The sequence below is a fragment of the Chiloscyllium plagiosum genome, unplaced genomic scaffold (assembly GCF_037043375.1).
Source record: "Chiloscyllium plagiosum isolate Xiang-an unplaced genomic scaffold, Cpla_swu_hap1 HiC_scaffold_7, whole genome shotgun sequence".
Classification (NCBI taxonomy): domain Eukaryota; kingdom Metazoa; phylum Chordata; class Chondrichthyes; order Orectolobiformes; family Hemiscylliidae; genus Chiloscyllium; species Chiloscyllium plagiosum.
Genome location: NW_028270145.1, coordinates 71,984,374 through 72,008,558, shown reverse-complemented (window position 1 = coordinate 72,008,558; position 24,185 = coordinate 71,984,374). Strand labels below are relative to the sequence as shown.

Below are 24,185 nucleotides of genomic sequence, written 5' to 3'. Positions count from 1 at the left end.
TAGCCCTTGCATAGATTTGGATCACATTAAATGATCCAATGTACAAACCAACTGAACAGAGAAAAAAATAGCTTTCAAGTGCAAAATAGAGTTAATTTATTAATAGTGAAAAAACTTCATTAATCTACCAAACAAACTTAACTTCTTATTCAGACCTCCTAATCTTGTGAGCCCTGGATGCACCACATTTAAATAAATGAACAATGGTTCCTCTTAATAGGAAGCTCTTAATATGCTGCTATTCTGAATGCCAGGTAAAAAATTGTTTCTGCTTTTGGCAAGTTTTTGCTTGGCAAAGTATATGAGATCATAACACATATGAGCGGACCTAGGCCATTAGACCCCATCAAGTCTGCTCCACCATTTAATATATAATCTTTAGTTGGCTGATCTGATAGTCCACAACATTCCTGTCTTTTCCCAATAATCCTTCACTCATACTAATTAAAAATCAGTCTGGCCATGACTATACTTAATGACTTAGCCTCAATAGCCCTCTGCAGTAAAGAATTCCACAGATTCACTACACTACCCCGCATTTCTATCCTAAATGCTTAACCCTACTTCTGAAATTGTGCCTTTTTGTCCTAGACTCATTCACAAGGAGAAACAATTTATTTGCTTTAATCCTATCAAGTCATTTAGGAATCTTGCATGTTTCAATAAGGTTGTCATTCTTTGATATTCCAATGTGTACAAACCCAATATATTCAGTGTCTCCTCAGAAGAGTGTCCCTCCATTCCTGGTAGCTGCCTGGTGAACATTCTGTGGATTATTTCCGATGACAATATATCTTTCCTTAGGTATGGGACCCACAACCATTTACCATATATAAATGTATATATGTTCACAGTATTCCAGCTGTGACCTGACTAATGCCTTGCACAGTGGCAGCAAAACCTCTGTACTATTATATTTCTTTCTGTTTGTGATAAAGGTCAACATTCCATTTCCGTTCCCTATTACCTGATGAACTCAGATGCTAGTTTTGTTTTGTGATTCATGTAAGCAGAATCCAAAATCCCTCTGTTTTACAGTCTTCCTCCATTTAAATAATATTCAACTCATCTATTCTTCCTGTCTAAATGCAACACCTTACATTTTCCTACGTGATATTCAATTTGCCAAGTTTTTGCCCCATCACCTAACTTTTCTATATCCCTCTACAGAATCGTTGTGTCAGCCTCACCACTTGTTTTCACACATATTTTTATGTCATCCGCAAACATTAATTTTCCTCGTTCAAGTTACTCATAGTAAATAATTACGGCCCCAGTATTGATCCTTGCGGCATTACTAATTATAGATTGCCATCCTGAAAATGCCCCTCTCAATCCCAACTCTGTCTTCCAGTCAGTTAATCCTCTATCCATGCTAATATACAACTTTTAACATTATCTTATTCGAGTCATAGAGAGTCATAGAAATGTACAGCCATGCCGACCAGATATCATACCTGCCAGCACCCGGACCATATCCCTCAAAAAGCTTCCTATTCATATACCCATCCAAATGCCTCTTAAATGTTGCAGTTGTACCAGCCTCCACCACATCCTCTGTCAGCTCATTCTATACATGTACTACCCTCTGCTTGAAAAAGTTGCCCAATAGGTCTCTTTTATATCTTTCCCTTCTCACCCTAAACATATGCCCTCTAGTTCAGGACTCATCAACCCCAGGGAAAAGACTTTGCCTATTTACCATATCCATGTACCTCATAATTTTCAAAACCTCTATAAGGTCACCCCTCTGCCTCCGATGCTCCAGGGAAAACAGCCCCAGCCTGTTCAGCCTCTCTCTGTAGCTCAAATCCTCCAACCCTGGCAACATCCTTGTAAATCTTTTCTGAACCCTTTCAATTTCACAACATCTTTCCGATAGGAAGGAGACCAGAATTGCACGCAATATTCCAACAGTGGCCTAACCAATGTCCTATACAGTCGCAACATGACCTCCCAACTACCGTACTCAATACTCTGACTAATAAAGGAAAGCATACCAAATGCCTTCTTCACTATCCTATCTACCTACGACTCCACTTTCATGGAGCTATGAACCTGCACTCCAAGGTCTCTTTGTTCAGCAACACTCCCTAGGACCTTACCATTATTTGCTTTCACAAAACGCAGCACCTCGCATTTATCTGAACTCCGTCTGCTATTTCTCAGCCCATTGGCCCATCTGATCAAGATCCTGTTGTAATCTGTGGTAACCCTCTTCGCTGTCCACTACACCTCCAATTTTGGTGTCATCAGCAAACTTACCAACTGTACCTCTTATGCTTGCATCCAAATCATTTATGTAAATGACAAAAAGTAAAGAACCCAGCACCGATCCTCGTGGCACTCCACTGGTCACAGGCCTCCAGTCTGAAAAACAACCCTCCACCACCACCCTCTGTCTTCTACCTTTGAGCCAGTTCTGTATCCAAATGGCTAGTTTTCCCTGTATTCCATGAGATCTAACCTTGCTAATCAGTCTCTCATGGGGAACCTTGTTGAATGCCTTAAGAAGTCCATATAGATCACATCTACTGCTCTGCCCTCATCAATCCCCTTTGTTAATTCCTCAAAAAACTCAATCAAGTTTGTGAGACATGATTTCCCACGCACAAAGCCATGTTGACTATCCCTAATCAGTCCTTGCCTTTCCAAATACATATACATCCTGTCTCTCAGGATTCCCTCCAACAACAGGGTGGCATGATGGCTCAGTGTTAGCACTGCTGCCTCACAGCACCAGGGTCTCAGGTTTGATTCTCAGCCTTGGGTGACTGTCTGTGTAGCGTTTGCACATTCTCCCCGTGTCTGCATGGGTTTCTTCCCGGTGCTCCTGTTTCCTCCCACAGTCCAAAGATGTGCAGGTCAGGTTGATTGGCTATGGTGAATTGCCCATAGTGCTTGGTGCATTAGTCAGAGGGAAATGGATCTGGGTGGGTTACTCTTCGGAGGGTCAGTGTGAACTTGTTGGGCTGAGGGGCCTGTTTCCGCACAATAGAGAATCTAATCTAAACTTGCCCACCACTGACATCAGGCTCACTAGTCTATAGTTCCCTGGCTATTAAGTATCTTCAAGTGTGGTACCTTGCAAAAAGCCTTCTGAAAATCCAAATAAATTACATCCACAGATTACCCTTTATCTCTCCAGTTTCTTACCTCCTCAAAGGATTCTAGTAAATTCAGACATGATTTCCCCTCACATGTATCTCTAACTGGTCTGCTATTATATTCTTTATAACAGGCACCAACATTTTCCCAGCAACAGGCATTGAGCTAACTGGCCTGTTGTTACCTATTTTTGTCTCCTTCCTTTTTTAGATAAACTTGATGCATTAGCAATTTTCCAATCTTCTGTGACCTTTTCCAGAATCAGTGGATTCTTGGAAGATTACTAGCAGTGCACCCAACTATCTCTGGAACTACTTCCTTTAATATTGTAAAATGCATTTCATTAGGTCCAGGGAACTTATTAGCATTTAGCCCCATTAGTTTCCTCAGCACTTTTTCACTCATGATATTTATTGCATTTATCTGCGCTCCTCCTATCCTACCCAAACATTTGTCACATTTGTCATCACAAAACAGAACAAATTAGAGGAAACCTACAACATCATCAACAATATCCTTGATGGCATAAAGTTCACCAAAGAGGAAAAGGACAACAACAGACTACCCTTCCTGGTTGTCACAGTGGAATGAACAGTTAATGGAGAACTTCACACCAGTATCTACAGGAAAGCAACACACACAGACCATATACTTAACTACAGAAGCAATCATCCCAACACCCACAAATGGAGCTGCATCAGGACATTATTTAAACAGGTCACACCACATTGCAGGACCCAGGACCTACAAGTAGCAGAAGAAAACTACCTATACAGTGTAAGCAAGAAGAATGGGTACCCAACAAACACTGTCTGCCTATTTCTAAGCAACAAACTCAAACAAGCAGACACAATGCGCCCAGAAACTCTAGCCACATCAAAGACATCTCTGAAATGACTACCAGACTATTCCAACCCTTTGGCATCATGGTAGCCCACAAACCTACCAACACATTTAAACAGCGGCTGATGAACCTAAAGGACCTTATACAAACAACCAGCAAAACGAATGTAATTTACAAAATACCATGCAAGGACTGTAACAAACACTACATCAGACAGACAGGCAGAAAATTAGCCACCAGGATACATGAACACCAACTAGCCACCAAAAGACATGACCCATTATCACTAGTATCCTTACATACAGATGAAAAAGGATACCATTTTGATTGGGGCAATACATCTATCCTAGTACAGGCTTAACAGAGACATGCACAGGAATTCCTAGAGATTTGGCATTCAAACCAGAACTCCGTCAATAAGCGCATCGATTTGGACTCCATTTATCAACCTCTGAGAAAAAGAACCAGAAATGATATCACCCACCTTAAGAGACCAAGACACATAAATAGAAAGCAGGACATAACACCAGCGCTTCATCGGAGGCTCGCTGATGATGTTACCTCGCATGGTGATGAAACGTCTGAAAACAAACCTTCCAGCTCTGCAAGCAAACTTACAACGTGAACCTCGACCCAAGCTATAAATCTTCTCAAACATCGCAAACTTGATGCAATCTTTAAATTCCCTGTTTAACCACGGTTAGCTTTCTCCCTTCCCAGAATCTTTTTTGTCTTATTGAGTTATATCTTTGCTGCGGCCAATGGCCTATTTTCTTAAATGTCTTTCATTGTGTCTCAACCATTTTTACTGCTGAACACCTTTCCTATTCCACTTCAGTCAGGTCTACCCTCATTCATTTGTAATTGCCTTTTTTAAGCTTAGCGCATTTCTTTTCAACCAAAGCTCCTCTCTCTTACACTGAATGTATACTCTACCATGTCATGGTCACTGTTTCCTGAGGGGTAATTAACTCTGACAGAGACAGAAGAATAGAAACATACACAGACAGAGAGATAGCAAGAGAGAGAGCATGCGAGGGAGAGAGTGTATTTTAGGTGCTGGCCTGAGTTTCAGCTGAGTCTGAGTTGGAAGGGGAGGCATTGTTGTCCTACTAGTTTCACTGGGCTCGTGATCCAGAACTCCACGTGTTCCAATTGCATCTTGGCAGATGGACAAATTTAAATTCAATGAAGAAAGAATCTGGAACAAAGATGACCATGTAACCACTGCTGATTATTTTAAACATTCAGCTGGTTCATTAATGTTCTATTGGGAAGGAAATCTGTCACCCTTACCTTGTCTAGTATACACATGAAACAGATCCGCAGCCTTCTGGGCAATTAGGAATGGGCCAGCATCATCCCATAGATCTTTTTTTAATTTTTAATAGGACTGCTCATTTCCCCAACAGCTACCTAAAACAATCCACCAGCTACTGCTGGGTGGTTTCCAAAGATGCTGCCACTTAGTCTCATTAAAAAATCAATCCTGTTTCAGCTGTTGGAGGACATACAGTTCTGCTTGTTATGCACCAGACCAAACCCCCTCAAAATATATTAAGAAAGTAGCCTAGACCCTAATATTTTCTTATTTTAAAGGTAGATGTAACATGCTGTGTTCCAGATGCAATTTCATTGGTTGAATTACCAGATTTGAAGCAAAGCGTACTTTATTCATATGCTCTAGTTAAAATACAAAAAGGAAAGAACAAAGAAAAGAACTGGCTTTGCTGTAACTCTATTGAAATGCTTAACAAAATATTAGATACAGTAAGCATCAGTAATTAACTGTCCTAATATAGTAACATCCCATAAGCACAATCTTGACAAAAAGGCAAATTCAGCAGTAGGAAGTGAACTCCTAGATTTTAGCTGTAAGTAGAGAGGGAGAAAATAGCTTCCATATCTTTAAGACTCCAGCAGTAACTGTTACAGAAAAGCTAAGAAACTAAAAATCCACACGTGCTTGACCACACCCATTCAGGTTGCTTCTATTGTTCCAACATTAAAAAAAACTCCCAAGACCTCACAATGTTTCCTTTATTACAGACTGCTCAGCACTTTACATTCAATCTCTCTCTTAAATGAAACCAGGATAAAATACACTTCTTAAAGCCATACTATCATCACACACTTTTTCATTGAATTCTAATAAAAATATTAAAAACTTAAACTTCGCATTTCCAGTTTATATTTTCACATAAAACATGTTGTCAGTCATACAGCACAGAAACAGATACTTTGGTCTAACCAGTTCATGCTGAACATAATCCCATACTAAACCAGTCCCACCTGTCCACTCCTGGCCCACATTCCTCCAAACTTCTCCTATTCGTGGACTTATCCAAGTGTCTTTTAAACATTGTAAGTGTGCCCACATCCACCACGTCGTCAGGAAGTTCATTCCATGCGTGAACCATCCTCTGTGTAAAACGTTGACCTCTCACGTCTCTTCTGAAACTTCTCTAGCTTAGTAATACCCTTTCTATAACTGGGTGTCCAGAACTGGACACAATATTGCAAAAGAGACCTCACTAATGTCCTCTACAATCTCAACATGACCTCCCAACTCCTATACTTAAAGGACTGAGAAATAAAGGCAAGTGAGTTAAACATCTTTTTAACTATCCTATCTATAAGTAATGCAAACTTTAAAGAATTACGTACTTGAATCCCTAGGTTACTCTGTTCTACAATACTACCCAAGGTGAAAGTGAGGAAGGTAGATGCTGGAGATAAAAGTCAAGATTAGAGTGGTGCTGGAAATGCACAGCAGATCAGGAAACATCCAAGGAGCAGGAAAATCAATGTTTCAGGCAGGAGCCCTTCATCAGGAATGAAGCAGCCCTCCATCAGCCTTTCACCCTTCCTGATGAAGGGCTCCTGACCGAAAGGTCGATTTTCCTGCTCCTCGGATGCTGCTTGACCTGTTGTGCTTTTCCAGCATCACTCTAATCTTGCTCTTAATACTACCCAAGGTGCTACCATTAATTATGAAAAGTCCTACTCCTGTTTGTGGTACCAAAATGCAATACCCTAGCATTTATCCAAATTGAACTCCATTTTTCAGCCCACCCAGTTGATCAAGATCTCTTTGTAATGTTTGAAAAATTTCTTCACTGTCTACTATGCCACCAGTTTTGGCATCAATCCACAAACTTACTAACCATGCCTTTTATATTCCTATCTAAATCATTTATTTAAATGAAAAACAAAAGAGGATCCAGAACTGAAATCTTTGGAACATCATTGGATACAGACCTCCAGTCTCAAAAACAACCTTCTACCAGCACTTTTTGTTTCCTACCGTTAAAACAATTCTGTATCCAATTGGCAAGTTCACCCCGAATCCCATGTGACCTAACTTTACAAATGTATCTACTATGCAGAACATTTTCAAAGGCTCTACTGAAGTCTAAGGAAATGCTCATCAATCTTTTTGGTAACTTTCTCAAAAAACTTAACTAAGTTTGTGAGACACAACTTTCCTCACACAAAGGCATGCCGACTATCCCTAATTAATTTTTGCTTTTCTAAAAGTTTATAAATCTTATCTTTTAGAATCACCTCCAACAACTTACCCATAACCGAAATCAAACCCACAGGTCTATAGTTCCCCAGGTCCTCCTTGCAGCCTTTCTTAAACAAAGGTACAACATTAGCCACCATCCAGTCATCAGGCACCTTACCCGAAGTTATAGATGATCCAAATATTTCTTCAAGGGTCCCTGCAATTTCGTCCCTTACTTTCCATAATGTTCATAGGATGCATTAGATCAATCCTAGAGATTTATCCACTTTTATATTCTGTAATACCTCCAGAACTTCCTCTTCTGTAATGTGAACTATTCTTAAAACATCAATATTTATTTTCCTAAGTTCTCTAGCCTGTATTTCTCTCTCCACAATAAAATCTCTTTAGATTGATTAAAAGATTCATTTGAACTCCAGTTGTCTATACCTAAGATAAGATTATCTTTTATTCTTGAGTAAACCTCAAGATCTTTATTCATCCATTGTTCCTTAATCTTACCAGCCTTACCCTTCACTGCAACAGGAACATAATATTGTTGAACTCTTGTCTTGAAAGCCTGCGGCCTGCCAGATGTCCTCTTACCTGCAGTCTACTCCAATCAACTTTTGTAAGTTCTTGTCTTATACCATTAAAATTTGCCATATTCCAATTAAAACTTTTAACTTTTAAGGAAGGCTTATCCTTTTCCACAACCATTTTAAAAGTAGTAGAATTATGGTCACTCGACCCAAAGTGTTCCCCTTTCACTTCAGCCACCTGCCCTGCCTTGTTGCCGAAAAGAAGGTCAAGTTTTGCACCTTTTCTAGCAGGAAGATTAGAGTGGTGCTGGAAATGCACAGCAGGTCAGGAAACATCCAAGGAGCAGGAAAATCACCCGGAGGAAACCCACCAGACACGGGGAGGATGTGCAAACTCCACACAGACAGTCACCCAAGGCAGGGATCAAACCCAGGACCCTGGCTCTGTGAGGCAACAGTGCTAACCACTGAGCCACCATGCCGCCTCTGCAGGCTTGTTTGGGATGAACTAGACAGACGTTTGGACTCGCAAATAACCAAGGCACAAAACAAGGGGTGATATTATTATCACAAGATTATTAATCCAGAGAGGTAAAAACAAGGACTGCAGATGCTGGAAACCAGATTCTGGAGTAGAGTGGTGCTGGAAAAGCATAGCAGTTCAGACAGCATCCGAGGAGCAGTAAAATCAATGTTTCGAGCAAAAGCCCTTCATCAGGAATACAGGCAGAGTGCCTGAAAGGTGGAGAGATAAGTGAGAGGAGGGTGGGGGTGCGGAGAAAGTAGCATAGAGTACATTAGGTGAGTGGGGGTGGGGATGAAGGTGATAGGTCAGAGAGGAGGGTGGAGTGGATAGGTGGAAAAGAAGATAGGCCGGTTGGACAGGTCATGGGAATGGTGCTGAGCTGGAAGTTTGGAACTGGGGTGAGGTGGGGGAAGGGGAAAGGAGGAAACTGGTGAAATCCACATTGATGCCCTGGGGTTGAAGTGTTCCGAGGCGGAAGATGAGGTGTTCTTCCTCCAGGCGTCGGGTAGTGAGGGAGCAGCGGTGAAGGAGCCCCAGGACCTCCATGTCCTCAGCTGAGTGGGAGGGGTAGTTGAAATGTTGGGCCACAGGGCGGTGTGGTTGATTGGTGCGGGTGTCCCAGAGATGTTCCCTAAAGCGTTCTGCTAGGAGGCGTCCAGTCTCCCCAATGTAGAGGAGCAACGGATACAATAAATGATATTGGTGGATGTGAAGGTAAAACTTTGATGGATGTGGAAGGCTCCTTTAGGGCCTTGGATGGAGGTGAGGGAGGAGGTGTGGGCGCAGGTTTTGCAATTCCTGCGGTGGCAGGGGAAGGTGCCAGGACAGGATGGTGGGTTGTTGGGGAGCGTGGACCTGACCAGGTAGTCACGGAGAGAACGGTCTTTGCAGAAGGTGGAAAGGGGTGGGGAGGGAAATATATCCCTGGTGGTAGGGTCTTTTTGGAGGTGGCGGAAATGTCGGCGGATGATTTGGTTTATGCAAAGGTTGGTAGGGTGGAAGGTGAGCACCAGGGGCGTTCTGTCCTTGTTACGGTTTGAGGAGTGGGGTCTGAGGGCGGAGTTGCGGGATGTAGACGAGATGCGTTGGAGGGCATCTTTAACCATGTGGGAAGGGAAATTGCGGTCTCTAAAGAGAGAAGGCCATCTGGTGTGTTCTGTGGTGGAACTGGTCCTCCTGGGAGCAGAAACGGCAGAGGCAGAGGAATTGGGAATACGGGATGGCATTTTTACAGGGGGTAGGGTGGGAAGAGGTGTAATCCAGGTAGCTGTGGGAGTTGGTGGGTTTGTAAAAAATGTCGGTGTCAAGTCAGTCGTCGTTAATGGAGATGGAGAGGTCCTGGAAGGGGAGGGAGGTGTCAGAGATGGTCCAGGTAAATTTAAGGTCAGGGTGAAATGTGTTGGTGAAGTTGATGAATTGCTCAACCTCCTCGCGGGAGCACGAGGTGGCACCAATGCAGTCATCAATGTAGCGGAGGAAGAGGTGGGGAGTGGTGCCGGTGTAACTACGCAAGATGGACTGTTCTACGTAGAAAACAAAGAGACAGGCATAGCTAGGGCCCATACCAGGGCCCATGGCTACCCCTTTGGTCTGGAGGAAGTGGGAGGATTCAAAGGAGAAATTGTAAAGGGTGAGGACCAGTTCAGCCAAATGAATGAGAGTGTCGATGGAAGGGTACTACTGGGGATGTCGGGAGAGGAAGAAACAGAGGGTTTGGAGGCCCTGGCCATGGCGGATGGAGGTGTAGAGGAATTGAATATCCATGGTGAAGATGAGGCGTTGGGGGCCGGGGAAACGGAAGTCTTGGAGGAGGTGGAGGGCATGGGTGGTGTCTCGAACGTATGTGGAGAGTTCCTGGACTAGGGGGATAAGACAGTGTTGAGGTAGGTGGGGATGAGTTTAGTGGGGCAGGAGCATGCTGAGACAATGGGTCAGCCAGGGTGGTCAGGCTTGTGGATCTTGGGAAGGAGGTAGAACCGGGTTTAGGTGGAGGGCATGGGTGGTGTCTCGAATGTATGTGAGGAGTTTAGGTGGAGGGCATGGGAGACCCTCATAATGTTTTGGAGACCAATGTTTAAATTCTACCATGGCAAGTGGTGTAATTTGAATTCAACAAATATCTGGAATTAAGAGTCTAATGATGATCATCAAATCATTGTCGATGATGGGGAACTCCATCTGGTTCATTCATGTCCTTTGGGGAAGGAAACTGCAAGTCTGCACATGACTCCAGACCCACAGCAGTATGGTTGACACTTAACTGCCCTCTGGGCAATGAGTGAATGTTAATAAATGTTAGCCTGTTCAGTGACTCCCACATCCCATGATTGAATGAAAACAAAAAACAGCTATGACCACATTGAACTTTTGTGGGAGGCTTGAGGGTAGTATGTTCTACTCTTGTTCCTATTTCTTATCTACTTAAGAATAAGCAGATTCTGTACCGTCCACTTGTGTCAAAAACTTTGACATTACGATACATTATGAGACCTCAGAAGACTGAAGTAAAGGCACATCTGGGACAAGGTAAATTGAGCAGATCAGTTCAGTGTCCCTTGTGAGAAGTTTTGCTGTACAGATGCATAATTTTTTTTTTCCAGAGTTGGGAAAGTTGCCAAAACATATATTTACAGCTTTATGCTGTATCTAGTTAACCAGTTTAGCATAGCTCCAATAAGGATCTCAAACAGCTGCATTTTGACTTTGTGACCATATGTTTCTTGTTTGAGACATCCAGCCTTGTTCACACCATCACACATTACTGATCTGTGACATACCTTGCATCTTTCAAAGAAATGTATTGTAGCTATCTCATGCAAAAACTTAGATTTCTTAATGTTTCCAGCAACAGTAACTTAGAAGCTTCACATTCTCAAAACCTTTGTTGTATATTGCATGGTACAGGTATTATAATGCCGGGGCTTCCAAAAGTTACCATTTTGCAAAAAGGTTTGTTTTACAATAGGTGAAATGAAATATTTATACAGTTGCATTAATGGGAATAATTTCTTATTTGGCATGACTTTAGTATTCAAACAAAATAGTGGCCTGCTACATAAAGCAGTTCAGTAGTTATGACAAACAGATAGGTTTCTTTTACTTCAAGCCAAATGCACCATTGCATTAAAACTGTTAACCAACCTGACTTGTGATTGAAGGTATTGTGCATGCATTTTTTGTGACTCTTTCATCACATACCATGTCCCCTTGCTAGACTTCTCACAGCAAAAAGCAACATGTCTGTAAACTTGGGTGACATTTTAGAATGGGGTGGTAAAATAAAAGTAGCGTTTAATTTATGAAATTACCATCTGATGATACCTTATAACATATTGTGGTTCACACTTAACTAATCTTGTAAAAAAAATTTCATGAGATTTAGCAAATCTTGCAAAAGTAAAGATGTTGCAACAGAAAATCTGCCCACCTCACAATGATTAAGACATCATGCTTTTGAGAACAATTGAGGTAAAAATCCAGAGAGATTCAAAGTACATCTGTTATTTTATCATCTTAACATAGGAAACAGGAGTGGTCCATTCAGTCCATCAAGCATGTCTCAGCATTCTAGATCATGGCAGATGATCTCCTCAATACCCTTCTCATACACTCACTCCTAATATTATTAGTCTCCAGAAACGTACTGATTTTTTCTCCTTTAACCTACCAAAATGATTGAATTTCCACAATGCTTTGGAGTAGAGAATTCTGAAAACTCACTACTTTGAAGAAGAAATTCTTTCATGCCTCAGGCGATAAATGACCTAACTCTTATCCTGAAATTATGCCCCTTGATTCCGGAGTCACTAACCAGGGGAAATATGTTATCCCGCTCCATTTTAAATATTTTCAGTGGTCTAGCCTCCAAAAATCTCTGAGGTTGAGAATTCAAGACATTCACTACCCTCTCAGAGAAGAATTCCTTCATATTTCACATTTAAATGTGTTCTTTTTTTCTGTAACTATGTCCCCTAGTTCAAGAAGCTCTCACTGGTAGAAACATCTTCAACATCTACCGTATTTAGCCCCCTAACAGTCTTGCATTTGAATAACATCACCCCTCATTCTTCAAAAATTTAATGAATAAATAAAACCTGTTTAACTGTTCTTAAAAAGTCAAAGCCTTCATCCCAGAAATTGAATTATTTATATAAATTGTGAACAGTTGTGAACGTAGCACTGACACTTGTAGCACTACACTAGTTATAGCCTACCATTCTGAGAATGATTAATTTAATCCTTCTCTCTGCTTTCTGCAAATTAAGCAATCTCAATCCATAAAGGTATATTCCCCACAATCCCATGTGCTCAAATTCTGCTTATTAATCTCTTGTTTGGTGCCTTATCAAAAGCTTTCTGCAAATCCATATCCACTAGTTCCCCTCTATCTAAGCAAAAGTAAAATCTTTGGAAAACTTTACACTAAGATTATTTATTAGCCTTTTCTCACTACACAACATTAAATCCAAAATAGCCCAATTCATTGTTGACTCAACATATTGTTCAGGAAACTCATCACATTCAAATTCCAGATACTCATTTTCCACAGTATTAGTGTAGATTTGGTTAACCCAATCTACACTGAAAGTCAAGTTGAAGTCACACATTATTACATTATTACCCATGTTATATGCATCACCAATTTCTTATAGCATCCTTGATATTAATAATACAATTTGGTGACCTTTGAACAATGCCCACCAAAATTTGCTTCTTTTTTTTGCTTTTGTTGCACTTAAACTGATTCGGCATTGTGAATCTTTGTCTATCTTATAGTTTTGCCCACTACTCTTCTATTTTCATTATGCTTCCCTTGAATCTGTTCTCGATCTTTGGTTCCCATACTCCGGTCAATCTTGTTTTAACGTTCTATAACAGTACCAGTAAATCTCCCTGCATGAATGCTAATCTCAATCCAGCTAAAATACAATGCATTCATCTTGTTCAGGTCCCAGTTCCTGAGAACCAATCCTGATGCCCCAGAAATCTGAAGTCCTTTCTCTTACACCAGCTTTCCAGCCTTTATTCAATCACTCAATTCTCCTGTTTATGAAGAAGGATCACTGGACCAAATTATTCACTCTGCTTTCTCTTCACATATGCTGCAGACTTGCTGAGTTTCTGTTTTTGTTTTGGATTTCCAGCATACACAGTTCTTTGGTTTTTGTCTCCTGTGTCTATGCTCACTAGCATATGGGACTTGGAACAATTCTGAGTCGACTGCTTTCAATCTTCTACCCAGCTCTGAAATCTGCTTCCAGGACCTCAGCCATTTTCCTAGCTAAGTCATTGGTAATAACAAGGACCATGACTTCTGGCTATTTATGGTCCACCAGAAGAACAGCCTTCAGCTGTCTTATAACATCCAGGAACCTTGCACTAGTTTTGTGACTGGCTTAATCCTTACACATTTTTAACTAGTTGAATAGCAGAGCAGGCTTAGGGTGTTGAGTGGCCTACTCCTGTTGCTATGTTGCTCATTATTTTAGAAATTTAGATGGCCATGTACAATCAAGTGTGACATGTCTGACAAACATGTGCATAGGTTGTTTTTCAAAAAATTGATTTTTTGCATATTTTTAATCTTTTGCTTCCAATTTAGCAAAATGCATAAAAAAAACACAGGAGCAAAAGGAGTATGAAATATTTTTGTTACTTCCACGTATAGAAAGAGTACAAGGCAGTCTCAGTGCAATGAGTGTTACAGCAACGGTTACTTCGTTCAGTTGATTCACCGAATGGAAAGATATTATGGCCATTGGTTATTGGCCACATTGCCATCAGAAAGCACTTGAAAGTATTATTTCTCTTATACTTGAAAAATATACATTATTTATACCATGCCACAAATTACTGTAAACAATGCCATTAAATTCAAAAATATAATTAAAATGTTTCAGGACTGTCCTGAGTATGATGTTTACTGCTCACAAATTCATGTTTAAAAATAAGTTATGTGCTGCAAGTGTAAAACACTTGATTCCTTATGAAATAGCTTTGGACATCAGGCACTGATTGAATAGTTGCTAATTTATGGAAAAATATACAATTTAATTCAAATAAAAAGTGACAAAACAATGCAATTAAAGTTGCAACTTTTTCTAATTCTTTCCCATTTTTCTTTGCTTTTGTCTCAAAAGTGTTTTGCCAGGCTGGAGATAGAGGGGTGCTTTTTTAAAGCATAAGGCAGGTTTTACAGCAATCCAAAAGTTTTCCAGTCACTTCAGTTTTATACAATCTAAAATTAACAGTTTCCTTATGATGGAAATATTTTGTATGTTTTCTTTGCACCCTCTCAAGAATGTTGCTTAGTAGCATTGAAATCATGAAAGGTCATCACCACAAAAACTAAACATTACAAATGCTGGAAATGTGATATAAAAAACAAAAAGATTCCAGAAATACTTAGGGGGTCAGGCAGGATTTATGGAGATCCATTTCAAATCAACCTCAAAGACGTCTTGTGGTAAAGCATGTTGTTCCCTGCCTCCGAGCCAGAAGCTCTGCATTCAAGCCTTACTTTAGCACTTGATAGCCAAGGAAGGTGTGTTCATGACATGACCAAATAGATCAAGTGCCAACTTGTAAGTCCAAAATATGCCAATGGCAAGGCAGTAAGTGGGAGACACTCCTAGTCAGTTATGGAATGAAAATTGGAGTCTCTCCAATTATTCACAGCTCTGGACTTGGGGGGAAGTGATAGTATGGCTGTATTATCCTAGACCAGTAATCTAGAGACCCAGGTAACGTTCTGGAAACCTAAGTTCAAATCCCTCCAAGATAGCTTGCAAAACTTGAATTAAAAAAAAGTCTAATGATGATCAGGATTGTTAGGAAAAAAACAAACATCTGGTTCACTACTACCCTTCCTTTAGGGAAGCAATACGTATCTGAAGACTACCAATAATTTGGTCAACATTGAAATGGCCTAGCAATCTACTCAGTTATGTATATCAGTTATAGACAGCTTGGATTGAGTGAATCCCTGGAGGAGTACACTTAAGAGGAAAATCGGGAGGGCATAATGCGCACATGAGATTGCTTTGGCAAATAGGGTAAAGGAGAATCCAAAGAACTTCTATAAGTATATTAAGGGCAAAAGAATAACTAGGGAGAGAATAGGGTCCCTTAAAGAACAATGTCATCATCTACATGTGGAAACACAGGAGATGGGTGAGATACTAAATGAATATTTCACATCAGTATTTACTGTGGAAAAAGACTTGGAAGCTAGAGAACTTGGGGAAATAAACAGTGATGTCTTGAATAGAGTTCATATTAAAGAAGACAAGATGCTGGAAATCTTAAAGCACATAAAGGTTAATAAATTCCCTGACCTGATCAGGTGTTTTCCAGAATTTTGTTGGAAGCTTGGAAAGAAATTGTTGGGCCCCTTGCTGAGAATTTTGTATGATTGACAGCCAGGGAAGATTGGATATTGGCTAACATTGTACCATTATTTAAGAAAGTCTGTAATAAAAGCCAGGGATCTAAAAACCAGTGAGCCTTATGTCAGTGGTGCGTAAATTAATGGAGGGGTTTCTGAAAGACAGGATTTACATGTATTTGAAAAACAAGGACAGATTGGGGATAGTCATGTGCATGGCATATCATGTCTCACTGACGTGATTAAGTATTTTTTGAAGAGGTGACAAAGATGATTAATAAAGGCAGAGCAATAGATTTTGCCTATGTGGACTTCAGCAAAATGTTTGACAAGAGTCTGCATGGTGGGCTGAGTAGTAATGTTAGATCATATGGGATCTGGAGGTACTAGGAGATAGAGGGTGGTGGTAGAGGATTGATTTTTGGACTGGGGGTCTGTAACCAGCAATATTACAAGGATTGGTTCTGGATCCACTGTTTTTCATCATTTACATAAATTATTTGGATGTGAATATAGGAGATTTGGTTAGTCAGTTTGCAGGTAACACTAAAATAGGTGGTGTAATGGAGAGTGAGGAAGATTATCTCAGAGTACAACCAGACCTTGATCACTCGGCCAATGAGTGGTAGGTGAAGTTTAATTTAGATAAATGGGAGATTTGGTAAAGCAAACTAGAGCAGGAATTATACAGTCAATGGTAGATCCTTGGGAAGTGTTGTGAACAAAGATACCTAGGGGTGCAGGTGCATAGTTTTTGGAAAGTGGAGTTGCAAGTAGTCAGGTTGGTGAAGAAGGCATTTGGTATGTTTGCCTTCATTGGTCAGTGCATTAAAGATAGGAGTTGGGATGTCATATTGTGGCTGTACAGGAAATCGATGAGGCCACTTTTAGAATACTGCATTACGTTCTGGTCACCCTTCTATAGGGAAGATGTCATTAAACTAGAGGAGGTGTAGAAAAGATTTACAAAGATGTTACCGGAACTGGAGGGTTTAAATTATTGGGAGAGGCTGGATAGGCTGCTGTTTTTTTCCTCTGGAGCAGCAGAGACTGAGAAATGACCTTATAGAGATTTATAAAATTATTAGGGGCATGGATAGGGTGAATAGCAAAGGTTTTTTTCCTAGGGTGGGGTAGTCCAAAACTGGAGGGCATGAGTTAAGGTGAGAGGGGAAAGATTTAAAAAGGATTTGAGGGTCAACTTTTTCATGCAGTGGTTGGTGTGTGTATGGAATGAACTGTCAGAGGAAGTTGTGAAGGTGAGCACAGTTACAACATTTAAAACACATGTGGATGGATACACGAATAGGAAAGGTTTAGTGCGATATGGGCCACTGTGAGCAGCAGGGTGGCTCAATGGTTAGCACTGCTGCCTTACAATGCCAGGGACCTGGGTACAAATCCAGCCTTGGGCGGCAGCCTGTGTATAGCACCTGTGTGGGTTTCCTCTGGGTGCTCCGGTTTCCTCCCACAGTCCAAAGACTTGTTAGGTGGATTGGCCATGCTAAATTGCCCATGGTGCTCAGGGATGTGTAGTCGGGTCAGTGTGGACTTGTTGAGCCAAATGGCCTGTTTTCACACTGTAGGAATTCTATGATTTCTGTGAAATGCTGACAAATAGGACTAAATCAGATTGGGATGTCTGGTTGGCATGGACATATTGAACCAAAGAGTCTGTTTCTGTGTTGCATGACTCTACAAATTGCTAGGAAGTGTCAAAAAAAAAAAGAACAAAGCCAGACAAATCAATTGACACCTAACTAGGCACCAAAAATTACAAGGAAAACATCCCTATTGACCTAGTACTTACTAACATCTGAGGGCTCATGCTAAAATTCAGAAAGCTGTCTTAAGACTAGTCGAGCAGTAGCCTAACAGTCACTATATCATTCCATACACATAATGACCCATACACATAATGACCCATACACCACGGTCACCATCACTGGTTATGTCTTCTCCCACCAGGAGAATACACTCCACAGAGTGGCATACACTCAGGAGGGAAGTCCACCACATTGAGTCTGGTCTTCACAGAGTCCCACAGCATCAGGTCAGACATAGGCAAGAGACCTTTTTGCTGACTATTACATACTGTTCCCACCAATGAGCAGCACTATTGATTGAGCTGATGGAGTCTGAAAGGACATTGCTGCTGGATTAGGTCTATGTCAGGTGGTGAGTGAAACAAGAGGGAAAAGCATACTTGACTTCATCTTCACCAGTCCACCTGCCGCAGTTGCATCTGGCTCTGATAACATTGACAAGAATGACCACTAAACAGTCCTTATGGAGACAAAATCACATCTTAACATTGAGAATATTTTAAATTTTGTTTGTCACCATCACCATGCTAAATGGATAGACTTCAAATAACTTAGCAACAAGACTTTCATGAGGCACCATGAGCCATCAGTAGTAGCAGCAGAATTGAGATTACTGCTTTCAAGAGGTCCTGATTTTCAATCTTCTTCCTAGTTCTTTAGAATCTATTCTCAGAATCACATCCTTCTTGCAGATAATCAGCATTGATGTAGTCCACAACTCTGGATGCTCACTGTTCCCCAGAAGAATGTCCTGCAACCACTCCGTGTGGAAGTAGTGAGAACCTGACATTCTGCTGCATGATGGGATACTTGACCAAGGTAAAAGGTATCTTGGCACTCAGGCTCTCAGTGTTAGTGGAAAAATGCTGCTAGCGATAAAGCCTGAGGTTGTGTAATTAAAATTTGATGAAATATACGGAGTGTATCTGCAGCTGTTTAGTGGGGACGCAACTTGAGCTTGTTAGTTTCTCTGTCCATGAGCAACATCAATGAATAAAAGTGATAGCTTCCCTGTGCTTGTCTTTATCTTAAATTATTGTAAAGTGCTGAATGTTTGTATCATTGTATAAATACAGGCTGACTATTCAGCGAGAGAGAGTGCTGTGAAACAGTAAAAACTGTAGCAGCCTTTCTATGAATTCATGAAAAATAAAGCTTCTTGAAACAAGTCTTGAAGTCTCAGACTAAGTAACTTCTTTGACACTCCTGACAGCCTTCACTCTGTCACCTGTGAGGAAACCTACCCTTCTGAAGTCACATCTGTGGTCAAAGCCACACTTGTGTTTTTCCCCATCTGATATATCCCTTATCATTACTGCTCTTCCACTCTTTCTATGCTCTTATTCAGCTGGGCCATCCAAGGCATCCCTCCAAGCAGCCAATGCTCTTATTTGCATCCAGAGCAAATTAAAAAAGTGCAAGAGTCCCCTGAGAACCTGGCTATTTACCTGGTTCTCTTGGGTTGCCTGGGAGTCACTCATTTCCTTTCTGATTCCATGCCCCTAGTCTGTAATATGAGCATCTTTCCAAAAGGTACTATCCACATAGTTCTTCGCTTCATAGATTCACCAGTGACTCCCTTCCAGATATTTTCTAATCAACCAGTTTAGAAATGTTTGCACAAAGTGCTGGATGACGTAGGACTTGAAACCAAGCTTCCCTTGGATCAGAGGGAAGGACATTACCACTATGCCACAAGAGCCCTTCACTAAACCTTCAGATATTATTGATCAACCTGTTCGGATAATTAGTACACAATTCTAGTGCAGGTGAGTCTTGAACCCAGATCTGTGATATCGGATGTAGATACACTACAATTGCGTTTCAAGAACCCATCACTAACCCATCGAAACCTTCAGATAAGTTACTGTAGCTAGTGACACTACATGTGCACGGTTATCCAGGTCACCAATAAAATCCATAACTACCTACATATTGCAGAATATACATTCCACATGGCCAAGTTACTCTGCTATGTCTCAACCTAACTTCACTTAGTAACTTTATTAAGCTTATTTTGAACGTAATAAACTTTACAGATAGTCCCATTTATTAGTATTCTATCACTTCTCACAGTTTCGTGCTGGTTGCAATAAACCTTACGCAAAACATATTTTCTGAAATTCCAACATCAAGCTAATCCACTAACTGCATCTCAAAATCACACGACATTAGGTTTTAATCCAACAGGTTTATTGAAATCACAAGCTTTCGCAGCGTAATCCCTTCGTCTGACTGTGTGCCCTTTACTGACCCTGACTAGTCACGAATTAGTTTAAAATCACACAACACTAGGTTATAGTCCAACAGACTATAGTCCAACAGACTATAACCTGGTGTCGTGTGATTTTTAACTTTGTACACCCCAGTTCAACACCGGCATCTCCAAATCACGAATTAATTTAGCTTCCTGTCACAGTAATTAACACCGATTGAACTATTTTTAGCTGATTGACAGATTACTGCCACGACCAGGCAGTTCCCTGTTGAACAAAGCAAACTAACTTACTGGAAGGTTGTTAGTTTCGTGCCAGAACCTGACTCTAAGATTCAACCCGAAAACAAACCTTGCCTGAACTCACGCGTGAACCTAATTGGTTACTCTTTCTGTTTACGTCTCATCGTGCGCCTCTTCTTGCAACAATATATGCAAAAAACATTAGGTGTACTGACAAATCACTGGTGGCCTCTGAAATGAGTTTCGGCCAATGCAGACCTGCATCGAGAATGCTTTACTTTAAGTGCATTTGCCGGCTGTACAAGCACGGCTCTATGGATCCCCTCAAAGTAGCCGTAGATAGCGACTTGGTTTGCAGAAGGCAGAGAGTCGCGGAACCTCAAGGGTTAACGGTGCGCGCCGCGCTGATTGGGCCGGGATGTGCGAGGAGGGGAGGGGATTGGATGGCGCGGCGAAGGAGGCGGGGTCTAGCGCTGTCCCGGGGCTCGCGACTGAAGAGCAACAGAAGTGTTTTGGGGCGGCCGGCAGAGTACTACACCGGCTGCACGGTACTCAGTCAGCTCATAGCCCATAGCCATGTGAACTTCAGTCCCTGGTGAATCCCAGAGGCACAGCGGGCGAGAGACAGAGGGAGAAAGGAAGGAGGCAAGGAGTACATGCGAAGTTAGTTGGACATCGGGCATCGTTCGGCACTTTCCGGCCCGGCCCCATGTCAGCATGAGTTTTCGAGAGCTCGACCGCACAGAAAAGTCTGGGAGACGCGAAGTGTCGAAATGTTTGAGTCGAAAGTCCGATTGTGATTGTTGCAGCCAAACGTCCGACTGTTTTTAACTGGAGACTTGAGCGCTGCTCGGATCGTTTCTTTGGGGGGGGCGGGGAGAGAGATATGTTTTGAATCCTTACGTTCGACAGAGATGCAAAAAGCCATGTTCAAGAAAATGAGTTTAACTTATTTGTTTTTACCGAATCTAGTTTTTTACCTGTTGTTGCAAGACGTCAGCGGTAAGTTTAAACGATAGTTAAACCGTTTAGCTCGATGTCGTTAATTGTAAATACTAGTGATGTCAGAAGTGTGTCTTATGTTTTGTTGCTGACGCTTCACGTTTGTGGGATAAACCTTGATTTGATTTACAGTGTTGGCTCTGCTGAACTTCAGCATGAACATAATCTGAAGATGTGGAAAACAAGCAATTCACGCCTTACTCAATGGTCACTCATAGGAAAGTGACGTCTTTATTTGTATCGCAGGTTCCAATATTTGTACAAGTGGACGTGCTACCTCCTGCAAAGAGTGTTTGCTTATTCATCCTGACTGTGGCTGGTGTGTTCAAGAGGTAGGCTGCTTAGCAAACTTAAAGATTTGCTATAAGCTCACAAGCTATCAGTTTACGAACCGTTATATTTTGCTGTAACCTCCATTTTCACTGTTGAATGGAACATTTAGGTTGGCTCGTGATTGAGGTTATTTGTCCTTTGGCTCTATGGCTTCTAATGACAATGGCCTTTAGGGAAATATACGGATAAAAGTGTGGGAAATTTGTACAGCTTAGTAGTTTAAAAGTGTCAATAATAAGTAATTACGATTGCACTTTGTCAGTGAGTTTGTAATGTTCGGCCTGGCAGCAGATGATCACATATAATAGAATTTGCTGAACAACTTTTCCTATTATGATGGGAAGCAACAATGAAAATTTACCAAATACTTTGACCGAGTGGAGGCACTGCAACATCGCCACTGGTAGAAAGGTATAATCGGCAGATAAATTCTCGTAAATACAGTACGGACTTAGAGTTATATTGGAAGCAAAATATGCCTTTTTAAATAACTGGATTACATCTCCATTATTTATTATTATTATTATTATTATTATTATTGATCATCAATCTCACCGGTGTGTTATGTCGATTTCAGCCACACGTATACGTCATAACACGTTTGTTATTAACATCTGCTTAAAATGGAATTTCAAATATGTGCCGTCACACAGCATGAAAAGAGTGGCATGGTGGCTCAGTAATTAGCGCGACTACCTCATAGTGCCAGGGATTCGGGTTCGATTCAAGCCACAGGTGAACTGTCTGTGTGAGTTTCCACATTGTCTGCGTTGGTTTCTTCCCACAATCCAAAGATGTCCGGCTTAGGTGGATTGGCCATGGTAAATTGCCCCATGGTGGTATCAGGGATGTGTAGGTTAGGTGCATTAGTCAGGGTAAATGGGAATGCGTTTGTAAGGACTTGTTGGGCCGAAGGGCCTGTTTCCAGACTGTATCCAAGTTACAGAATGTGTGAGAAGTTGTGATTCTCTTCGTTTTCTGGTTTATACCAATTAGAGTTTTTCAAAGTCAACAAGGTTTAAGAATGTGTAGTTCTATGCTCCCATTTGGATTGAATCAAACAAAATACTTTCAGGAACTCAGTAAAAATGTCTAGGTGTCTACTCGTTATTGAAAGGAGGAGGCAGTACATACTCACGAGACTGATCTGCTGCCGTGATACATCAGGATGTTGTGTCTTTAGACCTGTTTATCTGCCTTTATTTTATGACTTTTGTAAAGTCATAGTCTTCCAAAGATCTATAACTTGGTTTTGAACATTTCATTGATCCAGTATTCATTGCCTTTCATGGGAATGAGTTCCAGATTTCTGTGACCATTTGTATGAAAAGTGCTTCCTGATTTTGTTTCTCAATGACCTGTTCTGTTAATAGTATTATGCCCTCATGTACTGCTAGCCAACAATGAATGTAATTCTGGAGTATGAACAAAGTTGTACCTAACTGAAGTCAAGAGTGTAGTTCTGGAGTGGAGTGCTTCATCAATTCCTGATGAAGGGCTACTGCTCAAAACGTTAATATTCCTGCTCGGATGCTGCCTGACCTGCTGTACTTTCCAGGACCTCACTCGAGTCTGACCTCCAGCATCTGCAGTCCTCACTTTCTCCTCCCTGTACCTAACTGAAGTATTACTTGCTAACTGTTGAATTCTAATCTGTTTCAGATAACATCAGCATTCTATTAGCTTTTTTTGTCATTTAGACTAATTTGAATTCACTTGCACACATGGAAACGAAAGTATTTTTTTTGCTCTTGTGCTTACAATCTCTACTGAGTTTTAAAACTAAGATTGATTTGTCTTTGGTTCTGAAGTGGATGATTCTATACAATTCTTCTTTGAACTACAACTATCATAGTTTTGTTCATTCTCAAAATCTGCCTGTGATCCTTCAGCTCAGCTGCGCTGTGTTCCTTCTAACTTAGTGTCACCTGCAAATTTTTATGTATACCACCCTTTGTCCCTTTCTTCAAAGCTGTGTCAATAACAAGCAGACATCATAAACCCTTCTCCAACAATAATTGCAAGGAAATCTTTGTCACAAAGCAGACATTCATTCATCTACAAAACCCCTTTCATTTCTACTGTGTCCAACTTTCTCCAAAGATCTCCCACCACCTTGCACTATTGCTGAACTTGGATACCTTTCTACTTTCTCTCTGTCTCCAATCAGATTCTATACAACTCTTCCTGTCTATATCATTCACCTTCTTTTCCCTTGATCCAATTAAAATGCTGAACCGTATCCCTTTCTGGCTTTGTTAGCTGATATTGTTAATGGTTTCAATTTCTTGAACTTTTCCTCTTCCTTTCAAATCTTCCATCACCTTCCCTTTTCTCAGTATAAGCCATTCTTGACCCCTTCTTGATGCCCTAACCAATGCTCAATTTCCAATTGCCTTTTACTTTCCAAAGCCATTTAATGTCTATCTAATCAGTGTCCATACTTTCTGCAGTTCCATGTTTGAAGCCATCCAATCAAGTTTCTAACTGTGCCGCAGTACTGAAACAGTTGCAAATGGATCCCATGACAGAGTGACCAAGATAAAGCATCTCTTCTCATTCTTCCTAACCTTTATACTGCTGACTGCAAATATTCACTTTCAACTTGTCCTCCATTGTCCAGTTTGTGTGGGATTTCCCTCACCTGG

The 24,185-nt window shown here is 41.0% G+C and overlaps 1 protein-coding gene across 6 annotated transcripts in view; it reads left to right on the top strand.

The window, feature by feature from the left end:
* Positions 1 to 20,713: 20,713 nt before the first annotated feature.
* The window catches only part of itgb5 (integrin, beta 5), a 142,056-nt gene continuing 138,584 nt past the window's right edge, over positions 20,714 to 24,185 (top strand). For 2 of the 6 annotated variants that reach the window (XR_015757708.1, XM_087989118.1), the window contains exons 1-2: positions 20,714 to 21,204; positions 21,451 to 21,536. Coding sequence is in view for 3 of the 6 variants with exons in the window: in XM_087989118.1 (XP_087845244.1) it covers positions 21,117 to 21,204; positions 21,451 to 21,536 (174 nt within the window). In the remaining 3 variants the exon portion in view is untranslated. Of the gene's footprint in view, positions 21,205 to 21,450; positions 21,537 to 24,185 lie in introns of those variants that run through there. The other 4 variants (XM_043693953.2, XM_043693954.2, XM_087989119.1 and 1 more) reach the window with 4 other exon arrangements.